This window comes from Cornus florida, unplaced genomic scaffold, assembly GCF_030987335.1.
Source record: "Cornus florida cultivar Cherokee Brave unplaced genomic scaffold, ASM3098733v1 CherokeeBrave_3.0.0_Hap2_Chr01, whole genome shotgun sequence".
Lineage (NCBI taxonomy): Eukaryota > Viridiplantae > Streptophyta > Magnoliopsida > Cornales > Cornaceae > Cornus > Cornus florida.
The window spans coordinates 105,422,533-105,435,091 of NW_026775571.1; the positions used below are offsets into that span (position 1 = coordinate 105,422,533).

Sequence of the window (12,559 nt, forward strand, 5' to 3'; positions counted from 1 at the left end):
GTTATCCAATACCATCATTACATGAACTCAAATTAATAATGAAACAGTTAACCAAATAAAAATAAAAATACAGCGAAAAAATACTTTAACAAATTTCAATTACCCAAAAAACCAATAGAATTGCAGGGAAATTCTATTATGTGCGCTCCCATTCTGGAAACCCTTATCATCTACACAACTTCCAAGATCTACACCTCCATTTCTTTAACACCCTCATCTCTAATTAGAGTTAAGGGTTCCCCAATTTCATGAATATCCAGAAAGACATCTATGTCTATACAACCTGCATACACCTGAAACATCTAAAGTGCATCTAAATCTTCCTCTATCATCCTCTTTTCATTGGGTCAGAAGATAGATCTAGGAAATTATACCTACCAGTGTCTATAATACTAATGCCATGTGACCATGGCAGTGAACCAACAGAGTATGAAGAAACTCCATTTCTTAATTACTATGTCTTTCAATTTTCTTTAACTGTATTTCACTCTTTTTTTTTTTTTTTTTTGGTTCTTTTTTAAAGAAATGATAAGACGGTTCTTACACTCATTCATTGTTCCTTCCATGATGGGCTCCACACACTTATATACATACACACACACACACACACACACACACATATATATATATATATCCTTTATTAACTCTTGATGGATATATGTTCTTTTTTTTCTATTTTTTTTATTTTTTTTTATTTTTTTGTGTACATTTAAGCAGTTACATGGATAAGTCTTGGATTCATCATCACACTAGGGGAAGTGTAAAGTATTTTGATGGCATACATGACTTCATTGATGTGGCTAGGCGTCATGCAGAAGTAGACGGTAGGTCCCGATGTCCATGTCGTCGTTGCAAAAATAGGACTTATCATCAAATTGAAGAAGTTAAGCAGCATCTCTTGAGAAATGGGATGGACAAGGGGTATACCAATTGGATATATCACGGGGAGGCTCGTCAAAGCAACAATAATGTTAATATTGATGCTAATGTCAGTAGGGAAAATGTCCACGATGAAGATGGAAATGTAGATAATGTGTTTGAATTGTTGGATAACATACAAATGGGAAACTTCACTAATGCACCACAACAAGAAGATTCGCCTGAAGTTGATGTTGGAGGAGGAAGCTTTGATAGATTGTTAAATGATGCACAATGTGAATTGTGGCCAGGTTGTGAAAAATACTCTAAGTTGTCAGCGATATTAAAGTTGTTCCATGTGAAGGTTACAAGCCGAATGAGCAACAAATCATTTGACATGATGCTTGATGCATTTAAGGATATGCTTCCCGATAATAATGTGTTACCAAAGTCTCATTACGAGACTAAAAGCTTGTTACGAGACTTGGGTCTCGGATATGATTGTATACATGCATGTAAACATGATTGTGTTCTATTTTGGAGGGAAAACGCAAGTAAAGAAAATTGTCCACAATGTGGTGAATCGAGGTATAAACCTCACGAAGGTAAGGGTAAGAAAATCCCTCAAAAGGTTCTCCGGCACTTCCCATTGAAATCAAGACTTCAACGGTTGTTTATGTCAAAGGATACAGCCTTAGATATGCGGTGGCATAAGGAGAAACGTGTGAAGGAGACAAATGAGTTAAGACATCCAGCTGATTCAAAAGCTTGGGAAGATTTTGATAGTAAGCATAGTTGGTTTGCTGCTGATCCTCGTAATGTTCGTGTTGGATTAGCAACTGATGGATTCAATCCATTTGGAAATATGAGCAATGCGTATAGTATGTGGCCTGTGATGATTGTGCCTTACAATTTGCCACCTTGGATATGTATGAAGGAGCCATATATATTTATGTCGTTGCTTATTCCTGGTCCAACATCGCCTGGTAATGATATTGATGTGTACATGCAACCTTTGGTTGAAGAGTTAAAAGAATTGTGGCGGGATGGTGTGATGACATATGACGCGTACAGTAAATGTAACTTTAAAATGCATGCGGCAATGATTTGGACCATTAGTGATTTTCCCGCCTATGCGATGGTATCTGGATGGATGACAAAGGGTTATCTAGCATGTCCGATTTGTAACAAAGAAACATGTTCTTGTTTTTTGAAACACGGACGTAAGATATGCTACTTGGGAAGTCGTATGTTTTTATCGTTAGATCACATTTTCAGAAACCATCACAAGCAATTTAATGGCAAAAGTGAAGACAAAGGGCCACCAAAGCAGTTGACGGGTGATGATATTCTAGAACAACTTAACCTCATACCCGAGGTTAGTTTCGGAAAGGGGCCAAATAAAAAGAAGCGAACTCGTGAGGAATTTGAACTTAACTGGACGAAGAAGAGTATTTTCTTTGAACTACCTTACTGGAAGACCATTTTGTTGCGGCACAACCTGGATGTTATGCATATAGAGAAAAATATATGCGATAGTGTGTTGGGGACATTATTGGACATTGAAGGGAAAACTAAGGACACATTCAAAAGTCGGTTGGATTTAGAAGCAATGGGGATTAGAAAAGAACTCCACCTGAGACGTAATGGTGAAAAATTTGAGATGCCACAAGCGCGCTACACATTGTCAAAGAATAATAAAAGACAACTATGTGAATGGCTAAAATCAGTTAAGTTTCCAGATGGCTATGCATCGAACATAAGTCGGTGTGTGAATGTTAATAATTGTAAGATATCTGGATTGAAAAGTCATGATTCACACGTTCTCTTACAACGTCTCCTCCCTATTGCTATACGAGGATTCTTAAATTCAGATATTTGTAACACAATAGCTGAGCTTGGTTTATTCTTCAAGGAATTGTGTTGTCGAACTGTCAAAGTGGATGTGTTAGAGGCAATGGAAAGGGACATTGCTGTTATACTAAGTAAGTTAGAGATGATATTTCCTCCGTCATTTTTTGACATTATGGTGCACTTGGCTCTGCATTTGCCGCGTGAAGCCATCATCGCAGGCCCTGCACAATATCGATGGATGTACCCGATTGAAAGGTGCTGTATATTTTTAGTAAACCAACATTTTTTTTTAACAAGTTTTATTAGTTTGTTATTAAATATTATTGGTTTGATTAACGGTTATGTAGATTTTTGCATACTCTCAAATTGTACGTCCGCAACAAAGCACGTCCGGAAGGGTCCATTGCGGAAGCTTACGTGGACGATGAGTGCCTCACATTTTGTTCAAAATTTCTTGGAGGGATTGAGACAAGGTTCAATAGAGAAGAAAGAAATAGTGAGGGGAACTACAACAATAATTGGTCCACATTTTATGATCTAAAGCAAGTGGTTCGACCGATAGGAGCACAAAGTTTGGACATATTGCCCCGTGCGGACATAGAGATGGCCCGATTGTACGTTTTACAGAATTGTGAAGATGTTTTGTCATATGAAGAGTAAGTAACTCATTGCATGTCATATCTTGTCAGTTTCTATGAATATATAGTGTATTTCTTAATACATGTATACAATTGTATCATTAACATAATGTAATTGTTTAGAAAACACAAGGTAGAACTTGAGAGAGAAAATCCGCGCAATGTTTCTCAAAGACATGCTAAAGAATATTCGAGGTGGTTCGAAACAAAAGTAAGTCCATTATGCACCTATTGTACTTAATTAAATAAAATTCGTTAATTTAATTAAAATGAACTGTCATTCATTTATTTAACACTACACTTCTTTTAATAGATAAAGGAAATGCGTCATCATCAAAAGGAAACAACTTGTGATGATCTGTATTCATTAGCGTGTGGACCTCAATGTCTAGTAAGTCGATATTCCGCGTGTATTGTAAATGGGATTAGGTTCCATACTAAGGAAAGGGAGCAAAATCGACGAACACAGAATAGTGGCGTGTTAGTGAAAGGAGAAGACCAAGATTACTATGGTGCCCTAACAGATATCATTGAGTTAAGATATCCTCTGGGTAGAAAAATTTTTCTTTTCAAATGTGATTGGTTCGACGTTAGGATTGGTACCGGTGTACATAAAGATACCTATTTCACAAGTGTAAATGTAGCCAGTAGAGCGTACAAAAATCAGCCGTTTCTGTTAGCAAATCAAGCATTGCAATGCTTCTATGTCAAAGACAATAAATTACAAGGGACGTGGGAGGTAGTTCAAGATATAACAAGTAGAAGCTCGTTTGATGTACCTGAAAAAGAGGGTGAAACAGGAGTATATGATGAAATGCTCAACACTACAGCATACCAAGAGAGCGAACCAAGCATCGTGGATGGAGTTGTTGAAGCGGACTTGGACATGGATCCATTCCCTTTGAACAGGGACGATTTGGAGGGTGAAACTCTTGATGCTGAAATGATTCAAAAATGTAGGGGTGAAGCAGCCATTAATGATGACTTTTGGGATGTTGAGAATGATGAAGCTCTTGACATTCAATATAGTTCAGATGAGGAACCAGAATTAATGTCTGAAGATGATACTGATATGGATGACATGTGAAGCTTTTTATTCTTGAGCATGTACCTCATTTTATTGTTTTATGATTAATACTTTAAGTGACCAGCTGAATTATATTACCGAGCTTTATCTTTTGAGTTACTTTTTGTTTAAATTTCTCTTTAAGTATTGTTTATGTGCTTCATTAATTTGCAGCTTTGATTTGGTTAACTAAATTAATTGTTATATTTGAGCATTTACTTTTTTTTTTTGGGTTTATGATTATATTTAATGTGATCTATTCAGTTATATTGCCTCTAATTATTGAATTTTTTATTCAATGGAATTATGTAAATATGAAATGATGACTCAGAATATATTTTGCATATGCTTGTTTATTTTGATTTAATTTCACTTGATTCTTCATATCAGCTTGTAAACTAAATTATGGACACCTCCGAGGAACCGATGCGTAGAGTTTTAAGGTCCCGTAGGGCTGAAACTGAGCAACCATCTACAAGTTCACCTCCTACACAACCAAGTGGATTAGGTGAAGATAGGAATTCAACAAATGAAAGAATGGAAGGTGATGGTAGTAATGAGCAGACAGGGCCACAACCAAGTGGAGGTAATTATGCTTCATCATTGATTAACCATAAGTTCTTTTGTAAAATGCCTACGCTTTAATTAAGATGATAAATTTTTTTTTCAGGTCCGATACGAAAAGGGCGTGGAAGAGCAAAAAATGAAGCCTTGCACAAAATTAATGAAAACAATTGGCCAGTTCCAGTTGAGTTTGGAGAGGGTTATATTAAACCTGTTGGTTTAAATAACAAATTATGGACGGCTGAGGTTGGCATTAATACACGAGATACCGAAGCCCTTCTAAAGTATAAAACGTGGAGGGATGTTCCAGATTTTGAGAAAGAGGTCTGCTATGACCATTTGAAGGTAATGATAACCATCATTTAATGCTTGTTTTGGTTAAAAAAAAATCAGAGATTACTGGTCCAATTGGTTACAAATTATAGCTTACTTTAATTTTACATTATAAAGGAGGTCTTTGGAGTGGATGCATACGCAAATGACATTGATTTTAAGCGAGTAAATATGGGAATTTCCAGCGCATTGAGGAAATATAGATATAAATTGAAGTGTCATTTTGAAGAGCATCTTCCGATTGAGAATGCACGCCGCCATCCTTACAATGGTATTGGTAATGCTGTTTGGGAAAAATTGTGTGATACGTGGATGTCACCTAAATTTCAGGTTCAATTTCTTAACTACTTGTTTTTACTATTTAATATAATAACTTCATTCACTAGTTATTTAGGTTTCCTAACTTGTAATATTGTTTGAATTACTACTTAGGAAATAAGTGCAAAAAACAAAGAAAATCGTTCCAAGAATGAGGTTCCACATTATTCTGGATCAATGTCCTTCGTCAGACGTTACGATGATTATGTGCGTAATATACGAAACAATAATTATAAATTTTTTATTTTATATTCTACGTTCTAAACCATATATTTGTCTAATAGTCACTATTACTTTGTACTATAGGTCAAACTCAAAGAAAGGCAGAGCCAAGAAGATGGGGACGGTGAAAGGGAAGAGGATCCTGCTATTCGTTTGTACAAGGACACACATTTTAAGGAACAAGGTGGATGGGCACATGAGAAAGCTAAGAGGAATTTTGTAAGTTAACTATAAGCTACCATGTTAGATTATGAAATTTGGATCTCATAATATTGTCCACATATCGCAACTGATATAACACACTAGTATGTATTATTAATATTACTCGTGACTTTATCAAAATTATTTTATAGGATGAGATGAGTTTTATAGTGAACTAGGCTATGTAAATTTTAAATTTTAAATTTTAAATTTTTTTTTTTTTTGGGAACAAAATCATCAAATCACTGCTTCGTTTAGTTCTCTATTTTCTATGATTTCTTTTCCTTTTTAGATATTTTGCAATCAAACAAGACATGTTCTTCTTTAATTTATACCCTTTGATTTAGTTTAACTTTTATATCATTTTCTTTTCAGCTCTATAACTCATGGAAAAAATTTGAAGAGACTTCAGGGTGATTTTTTTGGAATTTTATGTTGAACGATTCAGAGTGATTTTTATTGAATTTTACATTGAACTGTAATTTGGTTTGTTTAGTTTGGTATAATAGAAAGAAAGGTTATATATGAAAAGTAAAATTTAATAGAAGAAGAAAGTACTGAATACTGATACTATTATTCATTAAACAAAAGGCCTTTATATAGGCAAATACACCAATAGATAAAAGTAAAAATTAAGGAAACAGATAAGCCACTAACAATAAAATTAATAGCATACTCCCACTACTGCATCAGTAGTGGAGCTCCTAAAGACTAGCTCAACTCCTAAAGACTAGCTCTCCTTTTTGCTTCATTTCCTAAAGACTAGGACAAAATAAACAAATTATGACTCACATGACAGCACAACAAACTCAGTTTTTCCAACATTCCCTCCCTTAAACTGAATGTTATGTCTGAAACATCAGTTTATTGGGTCACCTTCAAAGCACTCTCCCTCAATTTGAATCATTTGAAGTGCAGACATCAAGCAACTTTCTTAACTTCTAAAATGTAAGAAATTTGAGGGGCCTTGGTTAGTATATCAGTAACTTGGTCTTCACTCTTGCAGTAAGTGAGATCAATAATTCCATCATTCATGAGATCCCTTAAGAAGTGATACTTCACATCTATATGCTTGCTTCGTCCATGGAGAACAGAATTTTTAGAAAGTTTTATGGCTGAATTGCTATCACAATAGATTGTTGTTACTCCTTGTTGCTTGAAGTGTAACTCTTTAAGTATTTTCTTCAACCAAATAGCTTGACAGGCATATGAAGTTGCAGCAACGAATTCGGCTTTAGTGGTCGATAAAATGACAATGGGTTGCTTCTTTGATGACCATGAAACAACCCCTGAACCCAGCATAAAAGCATACCCCGAAGTGCTCTTTCTATCATCTTGATCTTCTGTATAATCACTATCAGCAAAGCCTATCAAATATGACTTTTCTCCCTTTCTGTAAAGTTTTCTAACAATAATTTCGACAGTAGTGAGCCTTAAATTTATTTAAATGTACAATATTTTTTTCTATTTGTTGATAAACAGCATGTAATACAAGAAATGCCATACAAGAAATGCCATTGTTTACTGTATGTGCGCATGTTATAAACCGAATCACTTTAATCTCTCTATTTTTATGTGCTGGTGCATGTGTGATTACATTTTCTGTTATTACTTGATTTATTCCTATGCCATATTTTTTTAATTTGATAGCGAACTTAAATATTTTGCAGGATGCAATGAAAGAAAAGGCTGCACAAAATTCTCAAAATTCTGATGGTACGAGTCCATCCATAAATGATGTTGAGATAGTACAAAACCAACTAGGCATAAGGAAGGGATATTGCCGTGGATTCGGACATGGTTTCGTGGCTCCAAAGCGTCAGCGTGCCTCTTCATCATATGATGAGGCTTCTAGGAAAAGGGCCGAAATTGCTGAAGAAAGAAGTGTACAAATGGCGGAAAAAATAGAAAAACTTGAGAAGATGCTTGAGCAGTACCAACAACAGCCGCCACCATGGTTCCTCCAATATCAGCAGCAGCAGCAGCAGCCGCCACCATGGTTCCTCCAATTCCAACAGCAGCAGCAGTCGCCACCATGGTTCCACCAACAACAGTCTCCATCAGATTCCCAACAGCAGCAAACCGCACCAAATTGGCATCAACAACCACCGCCACCTCCAGCAGACTCGTATTTTCAGCAGCCGCCACCAACAACAAGATGGCAATATCAGCTGCCGCCACCAACATGGTCTCACCAGCAAGCACCACCACAACCACCAACAGAATGAATAATGGATCTTGAAGAGGATGAAATAATTTTTTGTGCTACCACATGGTTTTAGTTTTTGTTTAGAAAACTAGAGATTTTATATTTTATGGATCTTGAATATATATATTGTGGATTGATTTTATTCTATGGATAGTAATATTTTTTTGAATGTTATTGTGGATCTATTTTGTATATGTTTTGTATGTATGTATCCGGAATGGTTAAATTCACAAATTAAGCATACAATATATATATATATATATAGACGGTTTAATATAATAATTATAATTAAAAATAATGTATTAGGGACGGTCCTGACCGTCCCTAATACAATAATATATTAAAATATATAATTAAAAATAATGTATTAGGGACGGTCCTGACCGTCCCTAATACATTAATATATTAAAATATATAATTAAAAATAATGTATTAGGGACGGTCCTGACTGTCCCTAATACAATAATATATTAAAATATACAATTAAAAATAATGTATTAGGGACGGTCTGACCGTCCCTAATACATTAATATATTAAAATATATAATTTAATTAATGTATTAGGGACGGTCTGACCGTCCCTAATACAATATATATTAAAATATATAATTAAAAATAATGTATTAGGGACGGTCCTGACCGTCCCTAATACATTAATATATTAAAATATATAATTCAAATAATGTATTAGGGACGGTCCTGACTGTCCCTAATACAATAATATATTAAAATATACAATTAAATTAATGTATTAGGGACGGTCTGACTGTCCCTAATACATTAATATATTAAAATATATAATTTAATTAATGTATTAGGGACGGTCTGACCGTCCCTAATACAATATATATTAAAATATATAATTAAAATAATATATTAGGGACGGTGTGGCCGTCCCTAATACAATATATATTAAAATATATAATTAAAAATAATGTATTAAGGACGGTCTGATCGTCCCTAATACAATAATATATTAAAATATATAATTAAAATAATCTATTAGGGACGGTCTGTCCGTCCCTAATACAATAATTATAATTGAAAAATTATGTATTAGGGACGGTCTGTCTGTCCCTAATACTCTAGTTTTTGGGGACAGTCATTTAAACTGTCCCTAATTCGTACCTTATTAGTGACAGTCTTGGCCGTCCCTAAAAAGTTTTAGGGACGGTGTTATTTGGGACAGGTTGGACTGTCCCTAAAGGTCAAAAGTATTAGGGACGGTCAACTTTGACCGTCCCTAAAGCTCTTTTGGCACGCAACTTTTAGTGACGGTCCAAACTGACTTTTAGGGACGGATTTGGTACTTTTAGGGACAGTTTCGACTGTCCCTAAAACCCGAATTTCTTGTAGTGGTTATTCACAATGCAGCTGTTAACACTTAGTGTGAGGACCTCCATTGCAATTACAAACAACATGGGTGAAAGGGGGTCACCTTGTCTTATACCCCTTTTCCCTTTGAAAAACCTAAATAACTCACCATTGAGTGAGATAGAATATGAAGGTGTGGAAATACACTGAGCTATCCAGTGTATGAAAATAGGTGGAAAACCAAACAATTGCATGGTATCAAGAATGAACTGTCAATGAATTAAATCAAAAGCCTTTCTAAGATCAATTTTGAGTGCACAATTTGGGGGATGATTGGCTTTATGATATCCATTCATTAGTTCATGTGCTAATATAATATTATCAGAGATATGCCTACCTTTTATAAATGCTGTTTGAGATGGACTTATAAGGATTGGAAGAATTAGTCCAAGTTTACAAGCAATGAGTTAAGAAATGGTCTTGTAAATAATGTTATAGCATGAATAGGTCTAAAATCATTGACTGAGGAAGGGTTTGGTGTTTTGGGTACCAAAGCTATGTAAGAACAATTTACCTCAATCAGCATCCTTCCTGAAATGAAGAAGTCCCTTACAGTAGTTATAACATCTTGCCCAAAAATTGGCCAAGCATGCTTGAAAAAACAAGAGTTAAAACCATCTGGTCCAGGACTCTTGTATGGGTGGAATGAAAGGATGCAAGACTGAATTTCTAAGTCTGTGGGGATAGCTGTGAGAGAGTAGAGAAGGTGAGGTGGAACAAACTTAGAAATGAGAGTAGAGAAAGAGTTCATACGTGGATAACTGCAACTGCTCTGACCAAGGATGGATTGGAAATGTATAAGGAGGTCCCTTTGAAGTTCTTTCCCTTTGATTTGATCCCCATCTACATCAGTGATTGACTGGATTTTCCTTCTATTGGCCTTGGAATTGAAACTCTTCATAAAGAATGATGTATTTTGGTCCCCTTCCCTAAGCTAATGAACCTGAGCTTTCTGTTTAAAAAATATTTCTTCAGCTAAGACCAACTCAGAGAACTTATGGCCAAGCTCTTTCTCAGAGGCTCTAAGCACATCATTTGTTAGGTTGGAATCCAGTCTTCTTTGGCAGGCAAAAAGGTCTTCCCTACAAGCTACAACTCTTTCTAAAATAGAGCTGTACACCTTCTTGTTCAACATCCTAAGAGGTTGCTTGAGGGCTCTTAATTTCTGCACCAATTTAAACATTCTTGAGCCATGTACCTCTATTTGCTATAATTGAGAAACAATGTGAAGGAATTCAGGATTCAATGTCCAGAAATTAAAGAATCTAAAGGGTATATTTCTCTTGGGAGCAATTGAACCAAATTTGACCACCATGGGGGAGTGATCAGAGACACCATGACGAAGAAATTGGCATTCAGCTTGTGGAAATTTGACCAAGTATCTTATCCAATTTTCTAGAGATGTTGGCACACCCAAAGCTCCCATTCGACCAAGTGTGAAATATTCCATTAAATTTCATGTCTTCAAGCCCATTAACATTCAGGAATTCTTTGAAATCATACATACCAGCTGTCCATCTCTTAGCTCCACCATGAGAATCATTAATATGTAGTAATACATTGAAGTCCCCAAGTAGGATCCATGGATCAGTAGAGGTTGTAATAAGGTTAAGGCTTTTCCACAGGGCTTTTCTTTTAGCTACTGTATTTGCAGCATAAACAAAGGAAGCTCTACATCTGGTTTTGAGTTCTCTAATATAAACAATACAATCAAGTGCCTAGCTACATTCATTGAATGAAATAATATCCACTTTTTGAGGATCCCACAGTAACCAAACTCTCCCCAATACAGATGATGAATTACATTTAATGATCAGGTAATGGGGTGCTATAAACTTATGGATTGTTGCCACATTTTCACTACTAACTTTGGTTTCAAGAACTGCCATAAGACTTCAACCAGAATCTCTAATTAGAAACCTAACCTCTTCTTGTTTGAGGGGAAAGTTTAGCCCTCTAATATTCCAAGCTCCCCAATTCATTGAGAAGAAGTCTTGAGGTTGCACATACCTCTAAACCCCTTGAGGTTAGTCAAACCTTTGGTTAATTTTGCTCTTTTGTCAATCTTAGAATGCTTGGAGTGGGAAGGTTTCCTTGGTTTCAGAAGTTTTTCAACAGCAGGTGAGAATGTTGGATCATTACTGCTTGAGAATATTTCACCATCAGATAATGAGGCTAATTCCACTGAATAATCATTGTTTTCGTGCAGGTTATCCACTGAAAGTGCTTCAAATTAGTTTGAGGTTGGTGTTGGTGCTGGGATGCTTTGTTTTACCTTATTCGATCACTTTTAGATTGGAAGGGGAGAGATCAATTATGAAATTGATTGCTTTTGTACTAGAAAGGATTGAGGCTGAAGCTTTAGGTGGATTAGAATTAAGCACGGGTAATGTAGGGTGATGACAGTTGGGGTTTGGGTCTGGTAGTGGGAGTAGAGGTTGTTGGTAATTGTCCCTTGGGGCTGTGCTTTTAACCCCTATCTGAGGATTAGCTTTGGTTGAAATATCCATTGCAGCTGCTGCTTTTGAAGTGGAAGCCAACTCCTTGAGGTGATCTGTGCTATTGGCTTGGAAAGGATTGGTAATAGGATAACAGGTTGATTTTCCATTTTTCCTTGTAACAATGTGCCATGAGCTTGAGTCAGCCGTTGTGTTCTGAACATTAACATTTTCTTCTTGTTTTACAACACAGCTGTCAGTGGTGTGGCCAAAAGTTGAGCACGCCCTACACTTCACAGAGATCCAAGGATATTGTTGTTTGGAAACGTGCTAGTTTTAAAAACTTTTCGAGGGATTTTCTTTCATAGATCTTGATTCATCACATAGAGACAAGTTTTATGCAAAAATAAAATATGATGTATCATTCAATTAATGAATTGAATACTTACATCAAAGGTCTGAGTAAACCTTTAAATCTTTCCTC

The 12,559-nt window shown here is 35.7% G+C and overlaps 1 protein-coding gene and 1 long non-coding RNA gene across 2 annotated transcripts; both read left to right on the plus strand.

Moving 5' to 3' along the window:
* Window positions 1-721: 721 nt before the first annotated feature.
* Window positions 722-4,437, plus strand: LOC132279662 (uncharacterized). Its single transcript, XM_059781701.1, has 4 exons — window positions 722-2,967; window positions 3,060-3,368; window positions 3,474-3,561; window positions 3,664-4,437. The coding sequence occupies exons 1-4, from the start codon at window positions 722-724 to the stop codon at window positions 4,435-4,437; spliced, it is 3,417 nt and encodes a 1,138-aa protein (XP_059637684.1).
* A 537-nt stretch (window positions 4,438-4,974) lies between these two features.
* Window positions 4,975-5,490, plus strand: LOC132311824 (uncharacterized). The gene is made up of 3 exons (XR_009483112.1): window positions 4,975-5,002; window positions 5,087-5,325; window positions 5,431-5,490. It is a non-coding gene; the product is annotated as an uncharacterized LOC132311824 (long non-coding RNA).
* Window positions 5,491-12,559: the final 7,069 nt, after the last annotated feature.